This window comes from Lissotriton vulgaris, unplaced genomic scaffold (genome assembly GCF_964263255.1).
Source record: "Lissotriton vulgaris unplaced genomic scaffold, aLisVul1.2 SCAFFOLD_4596, whole genome shotgun sequence".
Taxonomy (NCBI): Eukaryota; Metazoa; Chordata; class Amphibia; order Caudata; family Salamandridae; genus Lissotriton; species Lissotriton vulgaris.
In genome coordinates, this window is record NW_028244120.1 from 88318 (window position 1) to 106178 (window position 17861).

Sequence of the window (17861 nt, forward strand, 5' to 3'; positions counted from 1 at the left end):
AGAATCAAGCACTCAGAGAGCCGATGTTCAAACTTCCTAGTCTTTAAGGCATCAAGCTACACAAAGATTTTGTCACTCCGGAAAGGCAGGATAATCCACTGCTGTTAAAATGTTTTGTACAGCTGGAAATTGAGAACAGAATTCCGAGAGAACACTGCCTAGCCAAAACATCCATAGGATTGCTGTCTGAAACGCAAAATCATGGTCAATTAGACTCGATAGACCCATCAGAGAGAGATCGGGATTCTCAGGCCAGGCATTTGACACAATAAAGACTACGTTATCACATTATAACATTTGATATTTTGGTAAAAGAGGTCTACTTATCCTAATTTATTTTTTAATAGTCAAATTACTGGATGCTTCAGCACAGGTTTTCTATTGATAGAGTGTGGTGTATACGATGGTCCATCTAAGTGTCTTCACCTTTCTGTAAGACTTAGATGAAGATGATAGCTAGCTTAAGATATTTGCCACAATAGTGTCAGAGCCACAGCATTTATTGAGTGTGACTGGTCATTGTGATCTGTAACATTTTAATAACAACACCTTATGGGTTCAACTGCATTCCTTCCTGGCTTCGAAGGGATATAGGCAGGATTTTATGCTACACTTTCTCCCACACACATGTTTTATATTCGAACACTCATGATGTAATACATCTTGTTACAACATGATTCATTCACAACATGTTCCAAGATCCAAACATTGTTCATTTTCACGGAAGTCAACTAAGTACTACTAGCGAGCAACTATTATAAGCTTCTACTCAGTGGCAATTAAATGTGCTCGGTCCCTATATAAGAAAACACATTGATTTTGTCAGAAAGTGAAATGTGCTGTGCTGTGTTGAAATGCATACGCTAAAACAATGAGCACTAGTACACTGTGGGTTGTTTATCTAAAATATGAAGAGTATGAGGGGGACAGTGTTTGGAATATTTGCAACATCACAACGTAACTTCAGAGCACACATTTTGAGAGATCATAGAGTGTAATTTTGCGTGTAATCTCTTTCTGCATGTACCTTATAAAGACAGACATTAAGCAGCTAATAAGGTGATTTATTATATCTTCAAGCAGCACCCTGGTACAGACCAATAGCACAATATTGGATGTTACAAGCAGGGGTAACAAACGCCCCCCAGACCCTGCAGTGTGGGTGGGCCCGAGCTCCAGGGATCCCCCTCAGCACAGTACCAGTAGGAGAGCTCCTGGTTGAGTCCAGAGGGGGGCCCTGTGTGTACCTTGCAGGGGGGCCCCCCTCAAGATTGGTTACGCCACTGCAAGCAGCAAGCAAAACCGGTATACTCAGCCCTGCGTGTTCTCACATTTATTTTATTTTTTATTGGCTTATAAAGTGCCCGAACCACCCCCAAAGGGTATCTCCGCGCTATGGTATCAGTAAGAACTGCTGTGCTGTTGTGCTGCGAGCATGTGATCTCTACACTTTGTACTCTGGGGGGAAATTTTATTGTGTTTTAAAAATCGTCTACTTTCTAAACTGGAGCTTGCATTGAATGCTTCTGGCGCACTGCACCCTTAAGGCTTCGCCTTTCATTCCCCTGTTCCTCCTCGGATAGCCGGTGTGTGGAGGGAGGCGGCTAGAGGAGGAGGGGCAGAGTCAGAAGCTGAAGGGAAGTGGTGGCTATATTAACTTGATGCAAACGCGAACGCGCAGCGGGCACGCCAAAGGCGCGCCTATGGCAAGCCCGTCTGCGCCTGTTCTGCGACCAGCCCCAGCCACGCTGCCGGTGACAACGCCGGTACACGAATATACTGGGATAGATCCGAACTTATGAACCTAAGGGATGCAGGTTGTAAGACCCCATCACTCTGTGGAATTGATGATTTACACTCAGCCCATTTACTTCCTCCCCCTCTGCCGCCTTTCCGGGAGATGGTAGTACCTCCCCTGCTCCCAGCATCAAGGCATGTCTGCATAACTGCAGATCATTACCCCGCCATGCGGCTGATGTCTGGCTCTCTCTCACTACTCAGGCTTGGGACCTAATGATTCTGACAGAAACGTGGGTTAAAGACTCCTCTAATCCTGACTTCAATCTGGCAATCCCCCCTGAATATCGGTATGTGGGGATCAATCGCTCTAGTTACGGGGGGGGGGGGGGGGGGGGGGGTGGGATTACAGTGATTTTACGCTCAGGATGGAAAATTTGCTCAAGAAATCTTTCTAATATTGCCCCCTTGGAAGCCATGTATTTTAGGATTCCTGATGATTTACTTTCTATTTTAGCAGGGATTCTCTTATACCGACCTCCCGGTACCCCTCCTCAACCCCTTACTGACTTTTTCACCTTGGCTGCTGACCTATCGCTCAAACACCCCAACTTCACCATTTAAGGGGATTTTAACTTTCACATGGATAAGACTTTATATGCTAAAGCTAATCTGCTTCTGGATACCATGAATGGCCTTAACCTGAAACAGCAGGTTAGTGGCATCACCCATATAGCTGGCCACACATTGGATTTATTGTTCACTAACTATCCTAATTTGGAAACCTTCTCCCCCTCCCTCTCACTTGGACAGATCTTTTCCTTATTCCTTTCAGTCTGCCCTCCCCCTCGCGCACGGTTATTCCGGTTAAAGCTCGGGCCATTGGTAGGAAGTGATGTAAAATCTCTTGTGCCTCAATGGCCCCTGCTCTTGCCCATGGTCCGAGGCATTTAGGAAGGGATTTAGACTCGGTCGTCTCAACATTGAATGGCTGGCTCTTCTCTGCCTATGTCACCGTTGCCCCTCTATGACCGATAAATTCCTATAGATCTAAACCCTCGACCCTTTGGTTCTCTTCTGTCCTGCGCTCAGAGAAGAGCCTCTGCAAAAAAACTTGAGAAATCCTGGAGGCTCTCTTATGATCCTGAGGCAAAAGCTATTTATAGAGCTGCCATTAAGAATTTCCACAAATTAAAACGTTCCGTAATGAAAGAAGTTTATATTGGAAAAATCCGCTCTGTCAACAATTCTTCCAAAACTCTTTTTAATATAGTGAAAGAATTCTCTAAACCAGCCGCACTCTCCAGTCCGACTGCCCCCAGCCAAATACTTTGTGATGGTATCTCTAATTTCTTTTATGACAAAATATTAGATATTCTCTCGCAGTTTAAGCATTCGGGGGATTCCCCTGCCCCAGTCTTAAGGGCAACCAACAAGGAGGTTTTTAGCTCCTTTAAGGCTCTCCCCTCGGAGACGTTTGCTCAACTATTGTTGACATGTAAATCAATATCCCCTCTTGACCCCTGTCCAGCTCAAGTGTTCAACACTCTTGCCCCCTTGTCCTGCCCCCACTGAACCTGATATGGAATACTTCCTTACAAATGGGTTACTTCCCCGTATCCTGGAAACAGGCTTTACTCATCCCCATCATTAAAAGACCTGACGCAGATCCTTTGGTATTTAGCAACTATAGACCTATCTCCCTCCTGCCGAAACATGCCAAAATCCTGGAGAAAGTTGTGCAGCTACAACTCTCGAACTATATTGAGTCCCACCAACTTCTCCACGGCTCACAAGCCGGATTCAGAGCTGGCTATAGTACAGAATCTGCACTTTTGGAAGTCTCTGAAACTATCCGCAAATCCGTGGACGCAAGCGAGGCAGCAATGTTAGTGCTGCTCGACCTGTTCGCGGACATGTATGTGTCTGTTAATGGACCTGAAGGTCTATTCTTTGTGCAAGGATTTTATTCCTAGTAGTGTAACGTATAGTTTTATGCACTGTGTCTCCATATCAGTTTTATATCAGGTCCATTAACAGACACATACATGTCTTTGTAACGTAAGCTCAAAATAATATGAAACGGATGACGCTGTACGAACCTTGGTCGTTCGATAAATAAATAAAATGAAAAAAACACCAGGGTGTAAACAAAAACCGCGCACACGTGACCTTCACAGAGCCAATTATACTGCAGCTATCTGCCGCCCAATTACAAACGCCGGAGCATAAAACCGATAGGGACGGCCCCCACCTCCAAATATCACTCTACCACAGACCCCGGAAGGACGCTAGCAGTAGGAGCAGGGAGGCCGAATTTCAGTATTAAGGTAAGCCAGCTGCATCTGTTTACGTCGCTCTCTCGACCACGGTAATATACCCCCGCGTCCCTGTAGCCAGTAATTCGAACCGCTACTCGAAAGTTATGTAAATAATGGGACAGGGCTACCGATACGTAGGAACCTCCATTTTAACCTTTTTTGCCTTCGTACTTAGATTAATTTTAAAAACTATGCAGAGATGTTTGAAGGCATAAAGACTTAGTGGTGCACTCCTGTTAGTTATTATACAACATGGGCTGAGCTAAACAATGGACAATGCGACGTAAATTTCCTGAAGAAGCTCACATTGTAACCAGGTTTTTAAAATCAATAAAAATACGCTTAGGGTTGCATTAAAGCAGTTTCTATTGGCCCAATAAATACCATATACCCCACAAACAATCAGGGCTTTATAAGACTGAACTTACTGATAATTAGCTGGCAAACAGTATTCACTTTGCTGTAGCTACAACACAAATACATACAACAACAAAACATGCCGATTATATATCATTATACATATCTGAAATAGTAATTCACAGACCATCACTCTCTCTTGTTTGCCTTCAGAGTAAGGAGCAGCGCAGTAGCATAAAGCAGCGCTAATCAACACAGCACCATACGAAAAGGTTGTGTCTGATTGGGGATCCAGAAATTGAAAATCTGGGTAAGTTAATTAACCCCCCCCCTCTTTCTGGCATTATTGAGACAAGCCCAGAAGATTGAGACTTAGCGCTCCCTATTGATTTATCTTTCAGCCCTTTGAACTTCACATATCGGTGGCTCCTACTTCTACCGTATGAACTTCCAGAAGGATACTACAAGGTAGTTGCAATCCACTATATAGACCTTTATTCCAGACAATGGACATAGTTGTTATCTAACATGGGCATTTTCATCACCATCTCCCCATAGGAATCACAAACTATATGCAGACCTGGCAATATGCAGCCTAGTTGAAACCCAAAAATACCATTGGGCAGAAATTTTCCTCGGATCTAACGGGTGTAAAGTTTTGTACACTAAAGGTAATTCAGCCTTATCAAATATCAATCTATTTTGGGTAAAAGACACCCACTGTTAGGTTAAGAATGAGTTACTTATGTGAAGTACACCAAGACTTGTCAGACTTCTTTAATCATTTCATCTGACATTTAAAGTAATCACTGTTAGTCTTACTGCAGAGATAAAATGTATATACCAATCTCTGATACCCACCAGTGACATGCCCCGCCTTGGAGTTAATATGCTCTTTACAAATACCAATATCCGTACTTAACCCTGCAACACAGGTTATGGCCCACCACGAATAAAAACTAAGTGTTACGTCTCTACAACTGTTAGGACATGCTTTAGGTTGATAAGGTTGTTGTAAAAAAGAAGAAATGCTCTGTATATGCATTCAATATCTGTCTTACGCAAAAGAAGTAATTTTATGTTTCTTTCTAGAACTTGGTCCTGAAGAAGGTTCTTAATCGTTTCCCAAAACCGAAACGCTGCGTCGACCCCTGTTCTTGTGAAATTATTTTGATAAATCTGTTGTGTTTATTATACTAATGTATGAACTATTTGTTTGTTGCTTACACCACTGAATTTTTTTAACCATATTTTTAAACTAGCTATTGTACCAATTGTTTTTAATTACTTGTGTTTTGCGAATGACCTTTTTATTCTGAAATAAATATAGATTGTTATATTTTTTTAAACCTTAATGTCTTGTCCTTCTCTATAATCTGACAAAACCTATACAAAAGTATTGTTTGCATCTAACTGTTGGCCGCTTTATAAACTCATAGAGACTTAAGCTTCACGTACAACAATGTGTGATTGGTATCTGTAAAGGCATAACGTTGGGCACCTATAAGATCATACTACCCAATCAGGGTCAATTGTGGGACTTCTTTGCTTGTTGACCTATTCTCCCCTGTCCCGGAACTGACAGTTAAGGGGGCCTCCTTCATTTATATTTGCTATAGGAAGGAACACAGCGCACCAGTTAAAAATAGAGATGAAGCAGCTCAGCAGTAAGCTTGGGAGAATAGCCAGGTTTTGAGGGAATGTCTGAAACTCAGAATGTTATCGCTAAGTTTCAATTGAAGAGGAAGGGAGTTCCAGAAGGTGGCTGCAAGATGGTCAAAGCAGCAACCTCCAAGACGCTTCCTCTTATAAGAGGAGACGATCAGAAGGGATTTGTGAGTGGACCGGAAATTGCGGGAAGGGTCATATCTGATGAATAGATCTCTGATAAACTGGGGGCCAGAGTCATGTAAGGACTTAAATAAAATGCACCCCGTTTTAAAAGCTACTCGCTGCTCGACAGGCAGCCAGTGTAGCTTTTTCAACCCTGATATGACAGACTGCCTTTTAGAGAGGTTCAGAATAAGTCTGGCTGCCTGGTTTTGAACCAGCTGGAGGCGTTTTAACTCTCCAATTTGGAGCCCGAGGTAAAGGCTGTTGGAGAAGTCTAGTCTAGACAGGACCAGGGCAATGACGATCTGAGTAAGGACAGCCGGAGAAAAAAAGCAGGCAATTTTCTTGATTTTCTTCAGTTGAAAGAAGCTGGATGACACCACTGCGCCCACCTGTCTTTTCAGGGACAGATCCTCGCTGATAAGAACTCCCAAACTCTTAACTGAAGATGACTTGGAGGGAGGGGCCCCCATGCTAGATGGCCAGAAGCTAGGGTTCCAACTAAGTGCACTCTGCCCAGGCAAGACCAATTCAGTCTTGCCTGGGTTGACCTTCAAATGATTGCAGCTCATCCAACTCTGGATATGAGACATGGTATCTTGAAATTCCTCCACTGAGTCCTTGGTGTTTAAAGGGAAGATGAGCTGCAAATCATCTGCATAGTTGAAGATGGTAACTTTCGCTTTCCTAAGAGAGTACAGTAGGGGGCGTAGGTATAAATTAAAAAGTAAAGGTGACAATGATGAGCCCTGAGGTACTCCACAGGTGGTAGGTATAGTGGGAGCTGTGAAAGAGCCCAATCTTACAGATTGAGTGCGGCCGGTAATGAATGAGCAGATCCAGCTCAGCGCAGGGCCCCTGAGACCTGCTTGTTCGACACGGTTGACCAAGATGGTATAGTCAACCGTGTCGAACGCAGCCGAAAGGTCCAGTAGCACCAGGGCCTGGTGGATCCCCTTATCCGCATTCCGCCTCAAGGTATTTTGTACCAAAAGGTTAACTGCCTCAGTTGAATGACATGGGCGGAAACCCGCTTGGTTAGGTGCGAGGTATTCTGTTTCTTCAACAAATTTGGAGATACTGTCGCAGACATGAGGCTCCAAAAGTTTGGCACAGTATGGCAGCAGTGATATAGGCCTATAATTGAGCGGTTCCAGCGGGTTAGCTCCGGCTTTCTTTATCAGGGGAATGAGGAGGGCTTTTTTGAGGTTGTTAGGGATTTTACCCTGTGAGAGAGATCCATTCAGCATAGAGAGCATGCCCTCAGAAATAGCAGTGCCCACCTCTTTCAAGATGTGCGGAGGGCAGATGTCATCAGGAGAGCCTGATTTGACCCTGGCGAAAAGCTTAGATAGAGTGACGCCATCAATGAGGGGAAAAGATTCCAGAGTTGAAGAGTTGTAATAGGTGTCAGCCAAAGGGGAGGAAGACAGAGTAGTGAGGATACTTTGTTTTATAGTGCAGATTTTATCAAAGAAAAAAGAATTCAGTGAATTACAAAGGTCCTGAATGGGGGCCACAGGTTGAGAAGTTCTATCACTGCCACTAAGACTTTCCAAGATGTTGAACAATTCTTTTGATTTATTACGGGAATTAAGGATTTTTTCCGAGAAGTAATCAGTGTTGTGTTTTTGGACAAGCTTCTGATAATCCTTTCGGGCCCTACAGTGGTTGGCTTTATCTAGTTCTGAGTACGCTGTTTGCCACTTCCGCTCCTTTTGACGAACTGTGTGGGTGTGAGGCCATCATCTTTCCAAGTTCTTACAAAGACATTTTTCCTTCCGTAAATTTAGAGAGAACCATGCTGCATGTTGGCATCTGGCTGATTGATGGTAAGTAAAACTATTTATGGTATATCTGGGGTATAAATATTGGGTCCCTGATCCCATGAAATTAGATCACTTTGGACTACAAGAAGAAACCTTTACTGAGGAGAGGAACCTGCAGAAACTGAGGAGAGTCTATTCCCAAGCTGAAGTGCTGCTTGGGGGATTGACCTGTAGTGGTTGCCTTACTGTCAAAGGAAGGAGAAAGGAACTTTGTGTACATTGCTTTGAACTTGTGAAGGATCTCCAAGGGCTTGGAAAAGAGCTTGCCTCCTGCTGAAGTCTCAGGGACAACAGACTTCAAACCCTAGCTCCCCAGAGTTCTTTTGGAAGTGCCTGCTGCTGTTTTGGGCTTTCTTAGGAACTGTGTGTCGCAAGGAGCTGGAAGCGCGACTCAACGAGAAGAAGCGGGTCGCCGTCACTGTGCCTGCCTTTGCAACTCCGAAGGAGGGTGTCGCCGCTGGAATTGTTGCACTGCACCGCATCAGAGAGAAGCGAGCCACAACGAAGAGGAAGCGTGTCGCTGTCGCTGCTGCTGCTGCCGTCGCAACTCCAAAGGAGGGTGTCGCCCCTGTAGTTGTCGCACTGCACCGCATCAGGAGAAGAATCTCCCAAGAAGGTCGGAGCGTGTCGCAGGCGCTGTGCCTGCCGTCACAACTCGAAAGGATGGTGTCGCCACTGGAACTGTCGCACTGCACCGATCAAGAGCACCTCGCATCCCCGAGAAGCGCGCCGCCGTCGGAGCTGCTGCAGTCGCATCTTTGATGTTGCCGCTGTAGTTGTCGCATCGTGCGGAATCTTCATGCATCATGGGAGAAGAGTGTCGCCGCTGGAGCTGCTGCCATCGCATCGCGGAACAAGGATGTCGCCGCTGCAGTCCACGCATCGAACCAAGACCTTCTTGCATCCCCGAGAAGCGTACCGCATCTGGAAGATCTTCACGTCTTTATTTCTTTGTATCTGAACCTTGCCGCATTTCCCATAGCTGCGACATTGCTTTTTGTGGAAGCGCAACACAACCTAAGTTACATTGACGCAAAGTGTTGCATCTAAGAACTGAACTGAACTACGCTTAAATCTCCCTTAAAGTAATCATAGTGTGTATTTTTGTTTATTTATGGTCTTGTGGTAACTCTATATAAAGTCTACTCATTTTTAATATAAAACCTGTGTGGGGTCCATTTGTAGTGTTGTCACTGGGTTACTGTATGTGGTCACAACTGCTTAACTTACAACGCCTCTGAAATAAGCCTTGACTGCTCGCACCACGTTACCTAGAGGGAGAGCAGGGGTTATTTTAGGAGTGTATTCCCCTTACCCTGACTACAGGAGAGGGCCCCTATTTGTCACAAATACCTACCTGTCCCAACTAGAGACCCCCAAATCTAACACGTCCTTAAAAGGGAAATCCACCTCTTAGTGGCATAGTACACCCAGTAATTTGTATGACCTTCTGTTGATTTTGGACCCGTGGCCTTTTTTGTAATATGAATAATTAGTAGGGAGTTGGCCCACGGAGGTCCTGAAATCTCCTCTAGCCCCCTTGTGTGATTGCGTGTTTACACAACACCTGACACAATGTTGCAAACTTCCAACCAAGGTCTCTAAGGAAGAATCTCCACTTTCAACAGCTTTACAAATTAAGAGAAACTGTTCGAATAAGGCTCTTTAAAAAACAACTGGAATCCTTGAAAAATAAATTGGTGGAAGAGGTTATCACAGAAGGAGTGAAGCAGACGAAGAAGAGGCCAAGTATCATACAGACAGCCTCCTGATCGCCAATGCATGAGTAAGAGAAGAACGCATGGCCGTGGTGCTCATGTGTAATCCCTTAGCAAATTGTATTTTAACTGAATATAAAAATAAATTTGAGAATGTTTGAGGTTGTTAAGAAGAATCTATCACAGTTCCCCTCTGTTTGAACTGAGGTCAGAACCTCAGGAACCCTCACAACAATGACCAACATACCTGCGGCCGTTGGTGTACGTACATCAGACCGTCTGCCCTACTTATGGTAGGCATTCTGACCTTCTTGTTTCTCTTCAGGAACACTATGAAAAGACTGGCTGTCTCAAACAGAAAAATACTAGGAACAAATGACCCAGACTCCCTTGTAGAAAGCTCTCAGCGTATCAAGTACAATATTATTGGTTTTACTAAAAGCAAACTCTCACTTTAGGAGTAAAACAAAAAAGTCTTCTGGGCACCCGCGTGAAAAATGGCAGACACTCACCAAATTTTAGGTGCTTTTAGAGGAGCTCCTGTTGCTCCTCTGAAGTCACAGGGATAGCCAGGTTGATGGAGGTCGCTAAATACGGTGGACGGTAGTCCAATAGGGTAGTGGAAGTAGTTACGCCTGCTCCTCTGGCAGACCGTGGACCATCTGTCAAATTATAAAGGTAAGGGACAGTCTTCAAATGTAGCCCAAAATAGAAAAATCACTAAAGAAAAACGGGTGGGATTCAGTGTGTGGCAGAAAGAGCACTCTATCAAAAATTCAACACTGCATTATACCAGCCAAACCAACGGTCTACCCACCAGCCCAGTTTAGAGTTGGAGAGACTGTCATCTTTCTATTGGAGATCACATTGGGTCTGTCAATGAAAAACTTCTTCCGAAGGAGAAAGGGCTCTCGGAGAAAACCCATCAGGCATTATTAGATAAAGAAGCGCTGTATAAGAACCTTAAAATAAAAATTTAAGTCAATTTTGTACTTGTCAAATGCATATTTAAATCCCTCGTATGGCAGAATGCTTTCAAGTACTCAGCATTCCGTGGGTGAAAATAGTGGCCAAAGCAAAAACAGAATACCAAGCTGCCTGTGCTGATCTCCGCCCGTACAATTTTAGGACGTATGTAACCCGGATGCATAAAGAAAGGGATAAACGGGCACACTACTGGCAGAGTTAGCCAAACAGGACTTAGACGTGAGACTCATAACGGAAGTAATTGACCCCCACAGTAATCTCGTTCGATCCGAGGACGAGATCCTCCTAGCGTTCCACCGCTACTATGCAGAGGTTTACAGTAGCACAGCTCCGACCAAACAGGCCATACTCAATCGTTTCCTCGACCCCTTGACGATCCCCAAAGTTATGAAGGCAGATAGGATGGCACTAGTTACTGAGATATAATCTACCAACATCACCCAAGCCCTGCATGCCCTAGCTCGCAACAAGGCACCGGGACTAGACGGGCTCCCCCTGGAGTATTACACCAGCAACTACCCCCTAAGGGTCCCTGACTAGTAGAGATGTTTGCGACCGCACTAGAACAGGGAGAGATGCCGAGATCCCTCCGGGAATCTATAATCGTGACCTTCCTAAAGCCAAAATCACGACCCAAAACAGATGGCCTCCTATCGCCCCATCATGCTCCTCTCCACCGACTGTAAACTCCTTGGGAAGATATTAGCGGACAGATACACACAAATTATACGACCCCTGGTCCACTCAGATCAATGTGGTTTCGTCCCAGGTAGAAACACATTCCAGAATATACACCAAATATTCCACGTCCAAGACCAGGTGAGAGACACACATCCCTGGTCAGCCTGTCTTATCCTAGACCTCGAGAAGGTCTTTGGTACCCTCACTTGGCAGTACTTCTTCTCGGTCCTGCAACGAGCAGGACTTAGTCCCATCCTCTTAGCGTACACACAACTCTTATACACCCAACTCACCTCGCGTGTACGCATAGGGCGGTACATCTCGATGGAGTTTGCAGTACAGAGAGGCACGAGGCTAGGCTGCCCACTATTGCCTCTACTCTTTGCCCTCGTTGTCGAACCCCTAGTTAAACGGTTGCGACAAGAAGGAAAACACTGGGGCATTCCCATAGCAGACACCATACATAGCGTCTCCATGTATGCCGATGACCTTTTACTATACATACAAGACATCACCGAAGATCTAACACCCATTTTGGTAACAGAATTCGCAGAAGTCTCCCGGCTAAAGGTGAATTGGAACAAATCCACAGTGTACCCACTACATCCTAACCTACCCCCCCGGGACAAATGGTTAGGCAACCAGAAGGTCGCCTGGAGCGCGGAAGCCCCCCGCTACCTCGGGATCCGTCTCTACCATTCCCTGACCGACACATTTGAGGGTAATCACAGTAGGCACTAGCCAGCATCAGATCGGCACTCAGATTCTGGAGGAGCCTCCCATTAGCCCTGATCGGCGGGGTGGCTTTAGCTAAAATAATGGTTCTGCGGTTGCTATACCACTTCCAGTAATCCCACCCAGAATCTTCTTTCGTGACTTAGATCCCCAGATTAGCTCACTGAGAAGCGAGTCTAACAGACCTAGAATAGCACTGAAGAAACTACAATTACCCACCACACAGGGAGGACTGGGTGCTCCATCCTTTAAATCCTATTTCCTAGTGGCACAACTACAGTGGTTATCCAACTGGACGGCAGGCAGGCACACAGACGAGACGCACACCATGACTGAGCGTGAGCCCATTCCGGAACACCACCACCTATTACTACCTGGCACTAAACCAAGACGTACGTATCCCTTACAAGTAGCAGTGGCACGCAAATGTATGCAAAGAGTACACAGCATGTCACAGGGGACACCCTCATTCGCCCCTTTGTTCCCGCTGGTCAGGTGGTCCAAACACGACTAACACATCTAACATGCTTACCACATGGATGGACAGTGGCATTACCGAGATGGAGTCTCTATTCGAGGACGTACATTTCAGACCATTCCAACGCCTTATGGACGACTACGGTCTCCTCGCTGGCCAGTTCCTACTTCACCACCAACTCCTCGAGAGTTACCGACCGTAGCATGACCTCTCGACAGGAGAACCAAACACACACCCGGTCATCCACACAATCCTACATATGGGAGTAGGCCGACACTTAACCACATGGCTCTGTAAAGCCATACGAGAACTCACTAACTCACAAACAAACCCTTAGTGAGCTTGCGAACCACTTGGGAGAAAGAAAGTGGACGTCCACTACATGAGAAAGAATGGGAGAGGGCTCTGGAATGCCCCAAGAAGGTGTCTAGAAACGCACGCTTTAAAAATATACAATTCTACATCCTCCATAGAAGGTATCTGACACCGGCACGCCTTCAAAAATATTATCCAGACACACAGTTCCTTTGCCCTAGATGCCAATCACAGGAAGCAGATTTTCCTCATATGTTCTGGAGTTGCCCCACAATTCGATGCTATAGGCAAAACATTCATGACTTCCTTAGCGACCTCACAGGGCTTACATACTTGTACACCTGGGAAGCCAGCGCACAAGGTATTTTCCGGAAACTGAAACAATACAAAGTGTATCTTCGATTTATTTCACTAGCCGTTTTACTAGCTAAGCAGAGTGTAGCCATGCATTGGCGATCCTCCAAAGGTCCCCCGCTCGCGGCATGGGTGGGAGCAATACACAAATGGGCTGCAGTGGGCCCCATTACTACACCGCTTCAAGCAATCATCACCCGGTGAGGATCAGGGTGGCGGCACACACACACCGACGGACCCACAATCACAAGTTCAGACCACAAATGCACACACCGGACCCCCCCCCGGTAGCACAAGCATACTGCTGACTGTCAATAGCACCACACACCACGTCACACTGGATGGCCAGATGTTGGAGCCAGACCGACCTCAATCTTCCCCACATCTCCAACAGCACACAGATGCATCGATTAGTGAGACACATAACGCCCTGACACCACACCTGATGTCTGTACCCAGACATTCCATTAACCATTCCTCAGTTTCTATATCCGTGTTCTATATGGCAACCACTTAGCCCAGATCCCAATGTTGACAAGATGTCTATCGACATAACTCATTTATAGATAGCGCTATACTATGATATAAGAGACGAAACATGCAGTGCAACTGAATGTATCCTTTCGCTATTTGTCATTGTAAACTATAAATGCCAATAAAAATATGTTTTAAAAAAAAGTACTCAGCATTCTGTAGCATTTGTATGGATTATTAAAAAGTGAAGTGCCACAATACACGCATATTTTTCGTTTTCCAAAATAAATCTGGTATTTATTGGGCAAAAACGACTGACTTAAATTCCCAACACAGGAGTGAAGCCCAGATCTCAGTATTACAGGTATCACTTCTCTCTTCATTAATGCAGATGCAGAGGTGGTACCATCGCAAGCAAAGGACCGCCTCCCACTCTGAGAGAAGGCACACTGGGGAGAATAGTGCCCTTTGATACCACCTGCGACAGACTCCCTGCTGAAAGCAGTCATGCTATCGAGATTTGACCCCTCTATTGCCAAATGAACTAGTCTCCTTGCTGACATCACAAATTATCTTTATAGTTTAGAGAAGAAATCACATGTAACATCTCTTTCCATACAATCAGCAGTCAAATACCATGAATGCAAATACATTTTTTTATTACATATCAAAAAACATACATTTGTTAGTAATATGTAAAATCTAGTCATCATTGTGTACATTTCATAGCATCGTTACTGTTCTCGCTGTATCATAATTTAGTTCATGTTAACGTTAAACTAAATTGAATTTGATCCTGGTACACACCTCTGTAACATGGTTTTTAAAGGCTCTTGGATGTCCATACATAGGTGGTGTTTCGATGTTTGGTTATGAATCATTAATACAGGTTTATAAAGTATTGGGGTTCAAATGGATTATGCCACTAATGTCTATACAAACCACTTCTTCCTAAATATAATTTGTTCAGGTTAGAACTTGTTGCTGTTAATGTGAAAGTAAAGTGAGTTTGAGCCAGGAGCAAATCCCTGTAGTGTGTTATGTATAAGGATGGGTGTGCTGAAGAGCAGTCTCGTTGCTGTTCCTCACTGGCTGTGTGGTGATGATGATGATGATGATGGTTGGCAGCAGGAAGAACTTCCCGGACTCAGCACTTTGTTAAAATGACCTCGGTGGAAGGCAATATTATCTTTTGTGTTCCTTTACTTCTGAATCCTGATTTATTTTCCAGTGCCAAGGTTCAAGAAATGTAAAGCAGGGAGTCGATAGTTCTGGACTCTAAGAGCTGAAATTTTTTACTGCTCAAGATTCAATCTTTACCTAACCCTCAAGCTTTCAGAAACCTATTCAGAACGAAACTTTTCAACAGCTCTCTCTGATCAATAATTTTGCCATCATGCACGGATTCTGTCCTTTCACCAATTAGGAGTTTGATTGGGTGATTCTCTGAAAATAAGAAATATCTAAAATATATTCATATACAATTAATCTCACAGTGAATCATTTACATAGTCAGTGGTGAGTCAGCAAATTTCCCAAGGGTCCAGCTTGATATTGGACACCTCTGGGGAAGTGCCGCTATGGTGGGTGCTTTTACATATGTATGTGATGATCGAAATGAGCATCATTTTTTCCTGCGTCAGGGCATTGGAGATAAATGTTGTGCACTGCAAGCATTTACTCTCAGAGTTACAGGTCACATTTTCCTACTTTGACTTCTTGTGCCTTTGGACATTGTTCTCTAGCAGGCTGTCATTGAACCAGTTGTTGTACAAATCGGCCGGACACCAAAACTAGCTACAAATATTCTCCAGTCTGTGCTTGTTAAACCTATTCAAGTGTGTTGTGTTTATAGGTTTTATCACTAATCCCTGTAGTTAGCTGAAAATCCTTTCCACAACTACTTCCAAATCCACTGCAATGGTATGGTTTCTCCCCTGTATGTGTTTGCTGATGTCTTCGTAGAATTGATAATCGAATAAAGCTCTTCGCACGTTCAGTGCACTTGAATGGCTTTTCCCCTAAATGTGTTTGCTGATGATTTCCTAATGTTGAATGGTCACTAAAACGACTTCCACATTTACTGCAGTGGTATGGTTTTTCACCTGTGTGTGTTCGTTGATGATTCCTTAATGCTGAGTAACGACTAAACCTACTTCCACATTCACTGCAGTGGTAGGGTCTTTCACCTGTGTGTGTTCGTTGATGTCTTTGTAGGTCTGATAATTGATTAAAGCACTTCACACACTCACTGCACTTGAATGGCTTTTCCACATTGTGTATTCACTGATGATTCCTTAATTTTAAAGATTCCTTAAAACTACTTCCACATTCGCTACAATGGAATGGTTTCTCCCCTGTGTGCGATCGCTGATGTATTTTGAGATGTGATAAAAGACTGAAGTTCTTCACACATTCACTGGTTTCTCCACTGTGTGTGTTCGCTGATGTCTTCGTAGGATTGATAATTGACTGAATTTCTTGTCACATTCATTGCAATGGTATGGTTTTTCCCCAGTATGTGTTCGTTGATGTAGTTGTAGGTGTGATAACCGACAGAAGCTCTTCACACATTCAGTGCAATGGTATGGTTTTTCCCCAATGTGTGTTTGCAAATGTGTTTGTAGATTTGATAACTGACTGAATCTCATCACACATTCATTGCAATGGTATGGTTTTTCCCCAGTGTGTGTTCGCAAATGTTTTTGTAGATTTGATAAGAGACTGAATTTCTTCAAACATTCACTGCAATTGTATGGTTTTTCCCCAGTGTGTGTTCGCAAATGTGTTTGTAGATTTGAGAACTGACTGAATTTCTTCACACATTCATTGCAATGGTACGGTTTTTCCCCTGTGTGTGTTCGCTGATGAACTTGGAGTTGTGATAAATGACTGAAGCTCTTTACACATTCAGTGCAATGGTATGGTTTTTCCCCCATGTGTGTCCGCTGATGATCTTTTAGTAGTGCTAATTGACTAAAGTTCTTTACACATTTATTGCAATTGCATGTTGCTTCTCCTGTGTGTGTTTGCTGATTGCTCTTTAGTGGTGATGACAAACTAAAGCTCTTGCTGCTTGTGTATGATTTTTCTTTCTTGGGTAGTGTCTCTGGGTCGGGTTTATATTTGCCTAAATCCCATGACTGCGTTTCATGAGGAGCTAACATGGTTGATAAAGCACTTGTGTTATTCTCACATTCCCGGTATGTGTGTGGTATTTTGGATGCTTAATTTCAGATTTCACAACGAAATACAAGACTCACCAACTACATACATTATAATTGTGGCAAGTAAAGCTTCTTTGTATGTGGTTATTTCTTTAGGTTGCGGAATGGTTTTGCATATTTACAAGTGAATATTAGTCTTCCTTCAGGTCGATGCAAATTGGGACAGTCTTGTAGATCAGAGACCCTCTTTTTCCTTTACCCTTCAGTTGTCTGGCTCCACTCCATTGTGCTTTTCTCTTGCTCCTGTGGTTTAGCCAGAAATAGTTTACAATATACCTAGCGCACTGAATGGTGGTCTGCCATTGTTACAGGAAACAGAGCAATGCTGTATCCACCTCACACCGATTGAATGATCAAAGCTTGGAGACTTGTTTATACAGGCAGTGGTTAGTTATTGTTGTTGCGTTCATTTTCTAGAGGTCATTCCTTCGTCATGTGGCGTGGAGGTGCACAGCTCAGACTCTTACATCCACTGAATTGCTCTGGACTGCTTCTTCCAGGATCTATCAGTTTATGTTCAGGTTCCTCAGTCTCTGACTGTGCAGCTCTTTACCTGAAAATTGGAGCTCATTTTTTCCTGACGTTTTTTTTGCAGCTTTACACAATTATTGTCATTATTCATAATCATTTGTGCATTCAAGGCTGGATCCTGTTGGATGTAAAGAGATTTATCACTAAATAGAAATGTAAGAGAATGTAAATACACAATATTTAACTATTTGTAAATGACATCTCTTCTTTACCATGTTTTAAAGTAACCAAGAGATATTTCACCATACACAGATATTTAACTATATGTTCTAGTGAACATGCCA

The 17861-nt window shown here is 44.0% G+C and overlaps 1 protein-coding gene across 1 annotated transcript in view; it reads right to left on the minus strand.

Moving 5' to 3' along the window:
- The window catches only part of LOC147668147 (uncharacterized), a 34209-nt gene extending 16580 nt beyond the window's left edge, over nt 1–17629 (minus strand). The window contains 2 exon segments of the mRNA XM_086948748.1: nt 15814–15986; nt 16232–17629. Coding sequence (XP_086804874.1) covers nt 15814–15986; nt 16232–16986 — 928 coding nt within the window. The 5' untranslated portion in view covers nt 16987–17629.
- Between the last annotated feature and the right edge of the window lie 232 nt (nt 17630–17861).